Source organism: Opisthorchis viverrini, assembly GCF_000715545.1.
Source record: "Opisthorchis viverrini unplaced genomic scaffold opera_v5_535, whole genome shotgun sequence".
NCBI lineage: Eukaryota > Metazoa > Platyhelminthes > Trematoda > Opisthorchiida > Opisthorchiidae > Opisthorchis > Opisthorchis viverrini.
Window position 1 is genome coordinate 147494 of NW_008752196.1, and position 15793 is coordinate 163286.

At 42.9% G+C, this 15793-nt stretch overlaps 1 protein-coding gene across 1 annotated transcript in view; it reads right to left on the reverse strand.

The window, feature by feature from the left end:
• The window catches only part of T265_11618 (hypothetical protein), a gene marked incomplete at both ends in the record, with an annotated part of 125705 nt that extends 121919 nt beyond the window's left edge, over positions 1-3786 (reverse strand). The window contains one exon of the mRNA XM_009178318.1: positions 3567-3786. Coding sequence (XP_009176582.1) covers positions 3567-3786 — 220 coding nt within the window. The remainder of the gene's footprint in view (positions 1-3566) is intronic.
• Positions 3787-15793: the final 12007 nt, after the last annotated feature.

Consider the following 15793-nt stretch of genomic DNA (forward strand, 5'->3'; position numbering starts at 1 on the left):
GAGTGGATCCCAAACATTGTAGTATTCAAATTGGTTCCAAACGACCGTTGAATCAGAGCAAATAAGCCACACTCCTTCTTACCGAATTTCGACGTCACCGAGTCAGCGTAGACAGCAGTTGTACCGTTACACTGTGGCAAAAACATGCTCATTTAAGCTTCTTGTTCAGTATATTAAATCACTCCGTGCAGAGTAGCCCATAGTCGGTGAGCCGAGAAAAACACGAGAAAAACCCTCATAATCGTCGATGAATTCCATGCCAGGATTCGCGAAAAACAATGTTCCAGATGCAATTCGTGGATCAGCAGTGGGATCATTCTTAAACAAACATGATGCGGCACCTCACGTTCCTTGAGCACGCAGTTCGAATGACCCGATCCAGCGTTGAATGCTTCTCCTAAGATATTTGCCATTTGAAATGTGCATCCAAAACCTCCGTTATTCCCCTTACTGAGCTTCTTCCATTTGCGGGCGGAATGCTCAAATTTGTAATTATCATTAATTCAAGAGTTAACTTTGGGCACCAAAGGAGGGAACTCCATAATAATCTAAATCCACGCAGGAACAAATTCTTATGAGGAAAGAGGCGACGTACATTTTTGGAGTTGGGTAAGGCTCCAGGGAAATCAGCCAACCAAGTGGAGCCCGAAAGACAGAAATGAAGAGAGATGTTTTAGTTAAGTTTGTTATAAACGTTTGAAGTTTTGTCGAACAGCTAGGTAATCACAATGCTAAATGAAATGGGATCATTTGGATATTGTCTGAATATTTTACAAAGTGAATATTTTTAGCTGCAAGTGATCATTTTGGCGTACGTAACACAGCAAAACGTCAAACCCTGACGGTATGAAAGTACCAAGCTAAGCGAACGCAAAGTCAGAAATCATATCCCACTACCTTCGACAGTCACCGTTAATCTACAAAATCACTATTGTTGATAGCTTGAGTGTGGCGGAACACACACTTGGATTTGTTCTCATTTTCGCCACAAGTAAGGGGTGATTGTTAGGAATAAAGGACACCATCTAACGATATTGAACTTATGCCATTCAGCCCAACAAGGATTCCAAGACTAGGTGGATTTTGGTGCAGTACACACCATGAACGAAACAAAATTTGGATTCCCGTGAGTGGACTTCAGTCCAGCCAGCTGCACTATGAAAGGTATCCCGACGGCAACCATTTCGAGGCATACCATTATTTCAGTGCACAACAATTTTCAAGCCACCTTTTACCAGACTAATGCTCCTAATGTTCCTGGAGATAATAATCATCCGACTTATAAGGTTTGAAAAATTTGTGCCCGGAATTCAAAACCTGCTCGAGGAAAGCAAACATCACTCGGACGTGGTCAAGACTGCTCCTATGAGAGATTACGCTCTTACAGTCAGGTGACTTTAACGTAGAATAACAAACGGCAGGAATCCCTGAGGGACAAAACATTTCAGTGAATCGGCCTCTTCAACTCTAATTTTGTCAATTATGAGCGATTAAGTAGAAACATGGCTTACCTATCTCTCTCCCTCTACCTTCAATAAATATCCGCTTATATTGGCCATTTAGCTGGTAACGGCCACGAGCCGTTCGCAACATGAGAGGTTTGTGACGGAGCATTAGACGTAGAAACAGTTAAAGCTATTTCAAAACACTCCTCTAACGAGGGGGTTGGTAGATAGGAAACACGGAAAACATAATCCCTATTCATTTGGAAAAAAAGTAAGTAAGTCAGAGAAATCGAGAAATTTGTTCTCCGTGCATCGTTTGCGATATTGTAGCCGGAATACTGTTCAAATAATTAGACCCTGTCATTGTGAGTTAGACGGTCCGAGAAGATAAGTGGCGTTTGCGTAACGGTTTACATATGATTTACTCAGGGTTTACACATATGAAATCCCTGAGAAGCTCTACGATGGGATCGGGCTCTACTAGCGGCTGAATCCTAAGGAGGTTTCCTGCACATCCACGGGAGTGATCCTCTGGATTATCCACGAACGGGCCTGAAGCAAGCATCAGTTGCGGTATCCGCTTTTTACGCTTAATCCTTTTTGGCTGTTGGCTAAGCGGATTACAAAAACTCGCTCTCTGCCAAAGATATATGTTTCCGAATATAACCTGGATCCAGATCATCTTCGTTGAGCGCGTCTGAATGACGGGGACCCGCATCCTAGGAAAATCGCTGAGACCCGATATTGCTCAGTTGGAACGACCTTTGGTTTCCTCCGGTAATACGTAATCGACAAAATGCAAAAGAACATGAATGACCCTGATCTTGAGAAAATGAGACAAATAGCGGCCACTTAAGCCCACCTGATATGCTCTGAGCTACAACGATTCTTGACGCTGGACGACGTATGCGATTTTGAAATAGCCCGGTGTTGCGCTTAAAGCGCTGAAGACGCAGACGCAATTATTGCGATCGGACAAGAGAGTATGCATACCAGTTTCAGACAACTTGGATGGACATCTATTCTGCGTGTTGTGAATGAACATAAGACCTTCGACATATATTGGAAAATGGGGTTGTTCGCTGCTATGAACGTGAGGCAACGTGGCCGGAACTAAGTTTGTAAATGTTTTACCATGCCGGAAAAACCGACGAGGATCGGTCAGACAGAGACGGAGAACACTGTTGTGAGAGTTGCACGAACAATTTTCACAATCTTCTGTGATACAAGGATGAATTCAGTATGGTACTTATCCCTGGTGACTAGCATGCCCTTATACACTGAAGCATGTATTTTACCTTTTTCAATTGAGGACGGGCTAGAAATGATCGGTCATAAGACCACCTACTTGGTTACCCGGTTTCCCGGAGACATTCCTTCTGAAGGGCAGCCACCACTTGGTCACCTTAAAGACAACCACACCCTCCGGATAAAATTCAAATGTTTCTTGTTAGTTCCCACAAAGTGATTGTAACCGCTGAGAATCCGTTTTCTCTCAGGCGATTGTGAAAGGTTCAATACCGTTCGAAATGTGCCGATATTATCACGTTCCTCCTAAAACGTCATTCACTCTCGTCGGATTCGGACCACTGATCAATCTAATTCTTACGTCTCTACGAATTTGTCTTAGGGGACCTAACTTGCAACTGCGTGAAACGCTATCACTGCGCTAGAATCTGGTGCTTGGAGTGAGCCTGGAACAATGTTTGCTTGGCCTTAACGGTTAAACTCTCTTCCGACCGACATATACCGTGAAACAGAGCAAGGTCACACATGACTTCATGCATCCAAATTTAAAGTCAGTACCCAGTACGGGATATCTCATGGCAGATTGAAATTCTGTTTCATTTGAGGGCTCATCGGCGAACAAATCGATCGTTGCGGGCTTTGAGTAAGACGAGAAATCCCATTCACTTTGAATCAGATCCGAATGTGTTTATTTGAGCTTTCCACTCGCATTGACAATGCTGCATTTGGGTTTGCCTTGTGACATAGAGAGCAGTATTTATGTCTTTTTGTAGGATTTCGTCCCGTAGGTGAAGCCAATCTGTACTGAAAAGCCGAGAAGCTCTGTACAGCTGTCACCTCCTTATTGTGAATAATCAGCAGTGCGCAACTCACGAAACTCCGGAGAGTCTCGAACCCGCGACATCCCGGCTAGTAGTTTTAACCGTTCGGCCACGAGTGGCTGATCAGCAGTGTGATTCAACTCGCACTTAGACAGGACATATATATGAGCGGCCTGTTCCGGACCCGTCGGAGATTCGTGAGATGCGCACTGCTGATGATTCCCAGTATGGATGAAACAGCTGAACAGGGCTTCTAGCTTTTCAGCAAGCATAGATTGGCTTCACTTACAGGACGAAATCCCACAAAAATCCCGAATCCTCTCACACTACCAACAATATCTATGTCTGTCTTGCTTAAAAAAGCGCTCAAACGGAACTCAGAATTTCATACTTAATGTGTAGTAGGAATTTGCGACAAATGATTTGGATCTGTTGACATTTATCCTGTCGCGTGAGTAACGAAAAGAGTTCCTCAGGGAACACGCAAGCCTTCCAAATACACTCAAATATTTGGATGTCTTGAGGTATTGCACAATATCATCAAGCTCAAATGGGTCTCAGTGAGTGTGTTATATATATTCGCTTTAAAAACCGTCATCAGCTCTTTATGCCAAACAGGAATTCGGTGAAAAGTGTGATTGAACGTTAGAGCGATCCCCGTTATGTCATTGAAACACCTTCATAGTCAGCAGTTCTTGTATCCTCATGCACCGCAATAAACCCCGTGAAACGTGCACCCGCCATCGCCTGAATCCGTAGTTCAAGTGTGTACCAGGTTTTGTGGCATTGGGATTGAGAGCATCATCTGCGTTTCCTTATCATGATACCTGATACAGCGAGTTACGGATCCATTTTGTGTTGCAACTCCAAGCTCGACGGAAACATGTGCACACTTCTGAGCGAACTGCGTGAGGCATTTTCTTCAAAGGGATTCTGGTTTGTGTGCAGAACGGCAGCAAAAAATTCAGAAGCCTCACCTGCAAAAATAGGTATGAAACTACGTTTGGCGGGAAAGGTGTCTAGTGCAAGCGGTTCGGTTTGAGATGTGCGTGAACCGATAAATTTGGTGAACAAATTGTTAAGCGCCAGCCGAGTCAAGACGCTGGCACCTTTGCAAAAAAACGGCAGTTGGCTCCTGATCAAGTGAGCTGTGCAGGTATTACACCAAAATTAAAGAGAAAAAGGCACTTCGTCCAATGTTACACTATTATGCTTGCACTTCCGTTTATATAAATCAATTTGCTCCCGGTAAACGAATAAGACATATATCCGACCTTTGTGACAGGGGGCTTGGCTTGTTTGAACGGATAGATTGACCGCAAATTTGATAAGATCGCTTATGAGAACATCGTCAAACGAAGGTTTGTTTTTGTTAGTAAAATGTTTGCCGAACTCGCGTCTTCCCTGTTTGAATGCCTCAAGCTTTGCTTCCGTTCCTTTATTCTACTGTAACATATAAACACTTTTCACTAGATGGACCGGAAAAGTGGCCGTTTGCATTGGTTGGTTAAATTACTTATGCCTTTCCCACCAAAATAAAATTGCCTGAATAATTTACAAGTGGTTATCACTGGCTTTTTGTAGATTTTCAAGTAACTGAGCGGACTGAAGTATAGAACACTCCCTATTCTGTGTAAAGTTTCGATCGCCAGAAAGTCTATCTTTATAAAAGACACCACTACCAAACTTTATGTGGCTTATAATCATTCTTGTTTTTATGGAAACCCAGCCTCTCATCAGGCTGTTGGTTGTGCAAATACTCCGAAAAATTTCTGGATAGAATCGAATTGAAGGAAATTCTTTCAGCAATGCACACTTATATAATGGTATAGCGTTCATTGCGCGACATCCGCATGTCGGTCGTAAATTCACTGTCTACAGAATATTGCCTCATGCTCAGCACACTGTTGGTCGTGTTCTCATACGGTGAACATAACAACGATGTTGAAACCGAATGTTCCAAATTCGGTACTACTTTCTGCATTCAGGAAATAGGTTCCCTCCTTCATCTTATTCTGGCGCAACCTTGTTTGATGTACTCATATCCGTACTGACTCAAATGGAACGAAACCATTTTCCAAGGTACTGAAACACCAGCTCACTCGAAAACGTTTTTTCGCACGGACCACAATGGAAATCAACAGCTTTAAAGTGCTTGTTTTGGTGTCTGTTAGCCTCCGATAGGCAAGTAAATGATCTATCGCATAATAAATACTCGCGACATCCATCCTGGTCTGTATGTATGTTTGGATCTTCCAGTTAGCCAGCGCCGGAATGGCATCCCCCGTTCGCTCTGTTAGTCGCGTGTCCTGTAAGTGTGCCTTCTGGAAGTAAACAGGTTCGGATTCGGTTTGGTTTTATTTCCCCAGTTGGAGTGTACTGATTTATCTCGAAGCCTTTATAACGGCAAAGCATAGTTCAACTAGCAGTCAATGTTTACAAAACTGCTTGGTTACAGGGTGATTTCCACTATGGCTTCATGGTTCAAATGTATTCAGCCCATTTGAAAATTTTGAGATCTACCGAAAAGCACCCTCGTCTTTTTTAGGGAGGATGAACATGGCAGGCCCTAATAATCCATAGAGGGGTATAAATGAGGACATTTCAAGTAAACGTCGATAAACATTTGTTCATTGATTCCACGATTTGTGGCATAAATGACAAGACAACAGGGAAACAGAATGCTTCCCCCGATACAAACCCCCAAATATGGATCCGCTACGCGGAATATTCTTTTGCGGCCATCAAAATGTGTCAAGCAGTGAACAACGACACGCGCTGTCGCATTGGAGCACAGGAGCAAACTGCCGATTATTTTACGTCGTCATCAGTGTATTGCTCAGCCGATGACTATAATCAGGGGCCTTGTGAAAGGCGACGCGGGTGGGTCAAATTGTTTGCCACAGCACCAAGCGGTCAAATTATCACAAATAACGCAGAATTCAGATATTATCCTATGATTGTAGGTAAATCCACCAAAAATTAACTATAGGATTAAGTGAAAGGTTCTCATAATTTGTTTTTAAAAAAGCGGACATCCGGGGGCATGCACCTAAGCATGGTTTGCTAATCAAACACGACAAATACGACAGCTCAGAATGAAAGCAAAGTAGTCAGTGCCGTACACCAAAACACCACGTGGATGACGACAAAACCCTTGCAACAAGTTATTACAAGGCTCTCACACTAGCCTGAAAGAAACAGTGGGAATTAGAACACGGTCATTCAGAAAAACAAAGGGGTCACCATAATAAATAATTATCGAGATAACCAGCAAACTCATGGAAACGCAAGCGACACCATATCGGGACGACAGACGTACCAATAAAATTACGGAATGCTCTGCAAACCAAATGGCCAATCATGTTAATTGGTAACAGGTGGTCTTCAAATCCTACTTAACCGCACGCACGGGAAACGGATTTACGCACAAAGAATTTCATACGAATGCTGTTTCATTGTATGATGACTCAAATTTGTAATCCATTTACCAATCCTGAGACCCGGAGCAGCGACCACCGTATTGGTAGCCAATAAATCCATCGAGTTAAAAACATATCGAAAACCAGTGTGGCAACAACCTTTTAAAGTTGAACGCATTAAGAAACACGCGATTTAGAAACAGCGTCATGCATTCCATTACGCGTCAACATCTTCAATAGCCCATTGAGGGACAAATTCGCCGTTTTTTTACCTTGAACTTAACATTTTTTCGCCGATCCTCCCAAAGAACCTTGAGGTGAGTTGTGTGTTGCGCTTAAGGTCTTGTCTTATGCGCACAATGGAGACTTGCTTACAAGTCGTCAGCATACACGTATTCCATTGAAGGGCGAGTAAACGTGCATTGCTCAACTTAAGATCCTACCTAAATTACGCTCACGTATATCCGCAATCCTATTCAAGTAGACGCTTCGCTCGCTGCTACTTCTCGGGTGTGCAGGCCCTAAGTTCCCTTCTACCTACTCTGGCTTACTCAGGAAAGAAGCTACTTCTTCGTTTCCTAACCACTGACTAACTTTTCCCCGTCCATGCCTCTGCTACGGTAAGGGCCGATTTGCGGGTAGCCCGCTAAATCGCCGTGTCAAAGGGAGCAGTTGAAACTAGTGAAATAATGGGCCAGGTGGAATAGTCATTATCAAAACCGATGTTAATTATTTTTCGGCGTTCAGAGGATACAAACCTTTGTTTGGTTCTGGAAGTCCGTGTGCGAATTTCTCTATGTTTGCCATCGTGATTGCCAAGTCAAGATAATTAAGCGAGCAACTCTGATAAAGAAATATCTGGCAGGAAACCGCCAAACTTTGGAACGTTCCACATATATCATGTGGAGCCGGGGTTACTCGCGATGTCAAATGAAATCGCATCTATCCTTTCCGCTGGTTTGCAAACGAGATTTTCGTAGGGCGTTGCGAACCACCATAATTGGGTCCAATGAAAATAATCAGGTGACTGCTACCAGCATTTCACTGCTGGATCCCATCAGAATATGGAATCCCCACATAAGTCGATCACTTTGTCGTGGTGATCGGGCCTCTGTTCATCAAAGAGACGATGGGTTTGCTACGAGCAACTGCTGTAAGAGTGGGATAGTAGGGCATTTTTCCCGCATCTCACGGTCCAGCCGGCCCTCGGTAACCAGATGCTTTGGAATGTTGGATCAGCGGCCTAGGGAAATACGTACATATATCATATGGTTCAGCTGTAACACCCTTAGAGTGCCTAGCTGCCATGCCACCCGAAGGAAGCACGAAAATTATCAGAACTGCTCAACATACTATGTGTACACCATGTGTCTCCTCCATTCCGCGTCAGCGTTTTTTCGATCATTGTATTGGTATCATCGTTCCTGGTTGCGAAGACGATACGAAGTGCATGATTCTGAAAACGCGAAACTATTAACACTCCCTAAAACTAATAGACAAAAGCCTTCAGATGTACATACCGTGCGCCTATCATTTCCAGCTTTGTATCGTTTGCTCAAACTGCCAATACTGTGCGCGTACGGCCACAAGGTGCTGACAATCTACAGTTCATTACGTACACCTACCAATCAGATTAGTCCTGAGTGTCGGCTTCGTATGACTCAATGATTGGTCGAGTAGAGCAAGTGGGTCGCGGCTAGATGATCCCATTCAAATAGACCTTGCATGATTTAGAAATAAAAGGACGCAATAACCTTCTATCATTTCTTCGTGCATCATCCCTTCCATGGTGCGACTGTGTGTTTACCGATTAATTTCTTTTGCGCTAATGTGCCTCGAAGATTCCGCTTCCTCTAAATTTGACTGTGAGTTCTACTGTCAATCATTGCGTTCGAAGTGACCTTCGCAATCTCGCCACAAAATGACTGCGGCCCTCAAACTTGCCTGCGCTTTCAGTGATCTAGCATATTCATTCGCAGTAGTGACGGGGTATCTATGCGACGAATCTTAAAAAAACACCTCCTGCTGATCACGTTTTAGTTGATCATATTTCATTGATAACCTTTTACCAAATAAATGCATGTAAATATGACGTCTTAATAGGGCTCTATTAAGTATTTCATTTTCAGCGCTTGAAGAATCGTAACCAGCTCGATCTTCTCAAAATACGAAGAGCAAGTGGTCGAACTCTCCAGTGTTTACGGTTAAATCCTTTCAAGAATTGAAATGCTCATATACGAATTCGATTCAAGATTGAGCCGATTCTTTTCTCAGTTTCGTTCAGTATTTTTGTACGTCGCAATTTGTGGATTCACACAATCGGCTGCGATGTTCTTATCGGGTAACCAAGCGCGCTGCTAAAGTGGATTATATTTGGTTAACTAGAATATTATCAAAACAATAGGTCGCATCTGAAAAAATATCACAATCACTTGTTCTCATTGACAGCGAATGAACTCCAACAACAAGCGCCCCCAACAAAACTATTCTTCCCATGCACGGTCATTCAGACTAAGCTACAAGATTAATTGTTTCATTTAGGAGTTGCGAAATTCGCGTAGCACGTAAAAGCGCAATATGGCAAATGAATTATCTCGAGAGGTTTCTTTCAGTGTTTTACTGTGTGTGCCTTTTTCAGTGTCGGAATTGGATGTCATCTTCAAGGAGTACGTTCCCGTGTGTAAGTCGACAATAATTATTGTACCCTGAGAATCTTTTTTAAAATTCGGCCTACCCTAAGAAGGACATTAGGTTAGGCCGCTTAGGTTATCAGAAAAGCCCATCTGGACAATTGGAAATGATTAAGTAATTTGAGAGTGCATACTGGATGCACATTGATCTGATGCAGGCGCAGAACACACTTATTTCCTCTCCATGGCTTTCAGCTATTATCATAAATTTCTTCGAAATCTTAGCGCTGTGTACGTGTTTCTGTGAGCTTCAAACCCAACATTACTCCGAGTGATCTTAATCTGAAGTCTGTGGAAACTTATCACCCGTGAGCTGGCTAGTCAAGCGTTGAACAGCAAGTTGAGCAAATTTCATTGTGTTCGGAACTCCAGTGAACCAAACGATTGTGCTTGCAATCCTGCTCCTCATATTCAACAAGAAAAAACTAATCACCTCATGTAAAGTTACCACATCCACCAGAAATGAGCTTTACATTCCTATCACAATCAGTCTCAATTGCTGGGCTAGTGGAACGAATGTGGGTGACTTGTTCAAATGAAAGGACCCAGCGAAACAGCCCGCCTCTTACATCGTCTACGCACTCTATCTTGCTTCGAAAACCAATGCACTTGAAAAACTGATTTTTTTGGTTTGGAATATTCGCGCTGAAGCAAAAAAATTCTTATCTTAATCCATTATTGTCATTTGCCTAGAAGTTAAGCACTATAGCTTGCCATCTAGCACAATATATTTCTGTACAAACGATTTTGTGTGTGTGATTTTGTTCTTTGCCCACACGTTTGCCCTAATGCTGATGGCAGGATTTGGGTAAAACTGAACTATTATTATATATTACACAAGCAAGTACGTGAATGTTCGTAAGGTGCATGATAGTGCATACTTTTTAGAACTTCTATATAAGTCATCTTTTTCAGATTCCTCATTCTGTGTCCGCTTAGTATAGACGTGCAAGTGAACAGACTATCATGCAATAGGAAGTGTTGCACTTATGACGCACAAAAACGCATGCCGTATGAACCATGGTTAGCGAGTATATATATATCGCGTTTTAAAACGTTTTCTACTGCAATTACGGCATTCAAACGGAACAAAGCGACTACCTCCTGGATAAGCACAGATCAAAGGTTACAGCTTCCGTTGGGAGAGACGCAGGTTTGGAGACTCAACGACTGTCTTGTGTACATTCGAAAACAGAAGGCCGCCGATCTTTCATTTCTCAAGACTGACATCTGCCTTTACAAACGTTAATCCGTCCACCGATCAAACCCAACAGGTTATTTGGTCCATGTTGTATGGCACGTCTGCTGCTGGTGCTCCACTGGAACCCTGGGCCGCAAGGTTACAAATCTCCACTACCCTCCACAAAATTCGGTAGACTTTTCAAACACCCATCAGCATTCATCACGAAATTCATTATCACTAGTATAACGTAGGTCAACGTACACTGAAATGTCGAGTTGTAACTCACGAATATATGTCTATCAGGAACGCGACCACCCAACACTTGGTTCAGTATTTAACTCGTTGGCAACGAGCGACTGAGGAGCGATTCAATTAGCTCTCACGTATAAAAGATACTGTGCCACCCAACCACAAATCACAATACTCAGCTAACATTATTACATATCGAAGTGATCGCGATTGACAAATTCATACGCGGAAGTTTCTTTCATCGTGTGAATGTTTACCTCTCTGGACTTGTTTATACATTGCTCGTAAAACGTATGCGTACCGCCATTGTAACGCCCTCACTTAACGTTCAGGTCAATGGTAATTCCGCCCCACTAGTTCTCCGCGGGGTAATTCTCCTGCTAGCAAATGAGTTTTGGGAATGTTAAATAGCTTTTGGATAAAATAATCATACGAAAATAGAGGTTCGTAAGTTTTTTCTCAGTTTATTCACTCATTAAAATACTTGTCTCCCACTGCTCTTTGATTCACGATTTTTTTCAGCACACACGCACGTTGGAGGTTCACAATCGTTTGAAAGTACAGACGAACGTTCTACCAACCTTACCAGTCATTTCTCACAAGAACAACACTGCACTAAATGGCCGCCTTTCCGGGACACTCATAACCAAACAGAAGACTGCGTAGCGCATAATAACAATCCATTGCAATCACAAAGGCCTAACCCACCTGGCTTGAATTGCCGGTGTCGTGTATGCGCAAGATTCTTCCGATTCCGAGAAAATCTTCTGACACACGGATTGTCGCTCCCAAACGATCGTGGTTTCCTTTGGGAGCACTGCACCAATAACTGCAAATACTCGTTCAATCCTCGACAACACGTCAGGGTCAATCATCCGTACTTGTTCACACCATCCGCTCGCCGATCTGAAGACGCAAGTCGTCAGTGTCCTGAATGCGGGAAGCTATTCACAAGTTACTACACTAGGAGGACTCATCAATGCACGGTTCACGAAGGACAAGGACGTAAACTTTGTGAACAGTGCGGGACCACGTTTTTCAAGCAATCGAACCTCGACATGCATATCAGATCCGTACATGAGAATCAACGGCCAAACAAATGCGTACAGTGCGGAATGTCGTTTACGCGTCCGCACCATCTTCGGAGGCACATCATATCACAGCACGCAAATCATGGAGACGTCAAAGAATTCGGAAGTTCAAGTTTCAATTAGTTAAACTAGTGTTTTCGCAAATAACTTCGAACATGACAAAGTATGGATTCCATCTTGCAGTGTTGTTTTGTATCTGATGATATTATCAAGAATTCCACGAAGCTTTCATCCTGTAGAAGCGATAATTTGTATAAGTTGTCCTTGATTTTTACAATTCGAATTCCAATACGATCACGAAACTTGTTTTCGCTTGCCATGACAACGAAGCAGGTAGGAACACTTTTAATGCCTCTCGAGATAGCTGTTCACAATTTTCAAGGCACTGCGTCATCCCGGCCACCTTTAGGCATATTCAACGCCCTTATTTGTGTTGTGCATTGATACGGTTGGTGTACCCAAAGCTAAGTTTTTGTGTGACATTCATTGTATTTCCTCTCAAAATGGGTTTGCAATCTCCCTACACTAGTGGACTCCACCGTATACCAAAATTATTCCCTGGCATGCCATGTTTATAGGTTGTTCCAAAAATCGCATCATCCTGCGATCGATGCCACCGAAATTATATATGAATTTGGCAAGTACCTGCTCGCCGAACCCAACGTCCCTCAGAAGCTGTCCGGTAAACCGGTGATGATTGCCGTCTTTAGGGGCATTTTCAGAATCGGGACGGATCCCAAGATCTCCGAGAATTGCATGTGGTTTCGTGTAATAATCAAGTTAGAGGGCCACCCTGGATCCAGGGAAACTCACGCGGTCGAATATATCTTGCTCAAACGAGGGAGACCATATTCTACTTTTCCTGGGTGTGCATACTTCGTATATTGGCAAAGGCTCCACTTATGCTAGTAACCACTAGATTGAAATCTCTAGTGAAAATGGCGGTTGTATGCGTTGGATCGTTTATATTTCACAGCTCCTTTCATTTCCTTCTTTTTGCAAACTGAGCAATGATTATGAGAATTTCTGCTGAACTAGGGTTTCTCATTTGGGGACTTTTACCAATATGACAACTGCGCTTAAAGCATAAGCGAGTAGTTGCAAGCGTGCAGGCATACTAGCGTTATTTTCTTCAAAAGCACCCTTTGAATTATTTTCCACCGCAATCCTGTGGTACAAATTTAGACTCCGTGCGTGGGCTCTCTCACAGTGAAATATAATAGGTTTCGTATACATATAATTTGCATACATATATATATATTGGCGTGTCGCAACCGAGAGCTTGGTATTCGCGGCTACGTTTATTAGGGTCCAGATGATGGGGCAAAAATTAACACAGCTCTTCGAGGTACCCTGTCTTGTGCAGACAGAGGTCCATATTGTAACAACACAAGCGGCGGATGTTTATGACTGTGAACTTGCAGTTAGGTGAGAATCCTACGCAATTTCTTCTAAACCTGTGCAATTCTGTTGACGGTTGGAAAAATCGTATTGGACGGATTACGATGAATGGCAGTGCGTTGGTTTTTCAGCAACTGCAAGATGCACAGTTCCATTTACAATCGTCACCACAAGTCAGAACAACAAATAGGCCTGCGATCAACGCGTTTTTCTAGAATTTGGATAATATGTTCAAAATCCCCAGATTACCTATTAACACAAAATATTTGCCTTGAGGGGCGATGTCCAAGAATATAAAACGAAAAGGCTGTCGATTTCTGCTCAGTAGTAGATCACTAATGTTGCTCGCCAGGAGACGCGTCACATGGGTACATTGTGGGTGTGCATAATAGTAATTCCCTTTGTCAAAACTTCTTTCTGCTGAATGATGAGGCACCCCTTTTTCGGCTCAGAGTCAAAGATAACTGTGAACGACATACCCAATGGAAGTTGCGTGCATTCCTGCTACCACATGCGGCTGGATACTGTAAAATCGAACCTTTGAATTTTCTTTTGGCTAGGGGAATATTTTATTACGGTTGTCGAAGTCGGCTGTCATTGATAACATTCCCCGGAAATCGGGCTCTACAAAGTTAGGTTAAATTTTATGCGATCACAAGCAGGACGCGATTTTCATCGGGATTCTACTCCAGGCGAGTCCTCCAGCTGAGGCAAAGGCTTTGTAGCGGACCACACACATATTAAATCTTACTAGCTGGTACACACATAGGAGTGAGTAAAATACGAAATAATTTTAACATATCCCGAAATTTTATGCACTTATTTGAGGTAAAAATCGTCGTCGCTGGGTGTGAAGTGTTTGTAGGTGTACACTGTATGCTCAACCTCCCCACACAATAAAACATATGTGAACAAGCAGAAAATGAAAGAACCTGTGAAACATATATTCCCCCGGCTGGAAGTCCCATTTCACTGTTTTTAAATGCGAAATGGCACATCAAATAATTTGATGTGTCAGTCTTGTCAATAGGTTGACACTACGTATTTGTTCGGTGTCCAAGAATCATAGACACCACTACTTGATGAACAATCCCGCTGCTAGTAACAAAAAAATGTGCAATTTCTGAGGGGTTATTCCATGTCTCAAACCGACACATAGATAGTCTGATATCTCAGGGATGCCAGGAAGCATAATTGCAGCAGTTTCGAGTGTCAGGAGGTCCACTAGAAAGCATCGCCGTTGGTCGCTGGCCTGAGCAACGAAGGTTTGAGACAACACAAACCAACATCAACCTGTCTCCAAAACGCCGGTATGGTCTTCAATCCACGATGAACGAGCATCACGGTGGTAGGTGGAAAATGCCACGCAGCGTAATAAACCGATGACAGAACGATTCATCAAGATGCGCCTTCAGGGAACCTGTTGCAGTTATAAATCGATTCCGGGTCGTCCTGTTGTAATGCAGTGAGAAATACAGTTACCAATTCGAGTGGACCAAAGCTGATGTCAACCGCCCTTTGTACTGCCGATCAAACCCAAAATTACCGATGAATGTAGGTTTGTTCATCATAGCATAATTAATTAATACCTGTCTTGTTTTTCCTTCTCAGTGTTGCCTAAAGAGTGTTCCATTAAATAACTTCCAAAAATGTCAGTTGGTGGATCCAATTGCACGCGCACAAAACAGTTACAAGCATCAGTCGAGCTTATATAAAAGCGTGAAGAATAAACATCGAGACAAGGGCAGTTGAACCGCTAGAATACCAACCGATAAAATTCAGGAGTCACGGCAACAGGATAACCCACGTCCAGAGTCACCGGAATTCTTCAGATGTTGGAAAGCCCAAAAAAGTTCCGCATACAGAGGGGCAGGGAGTCAATTTCATCTGGTTTGTTACCCAAGACACCCAAGTGGAATACTCACAACGAGAATACGTGAAATGGGAAGCGGCAAACGTACGATAAATGAATCGGATGCTCTTAAAGCTTATCGGGTATCTGGGGGTTATCAACCTGATGCCCAAATGAGATAATAATTCTGACCCCAGCAGATAATGTTTTGGCAAAGCCTCGTATGCACTGATGCACTTTCTTTGTCCATGCTTCAATGAATGTTCTCGATGCATACCACTTAAAAAATCATTTTGATCTCATCAACCTGTGAATTATCTGCTTGAACTTTATGGGTTATACGCGCATATTTACATTTTCCACTTGGATTAATATATATATATATATATAT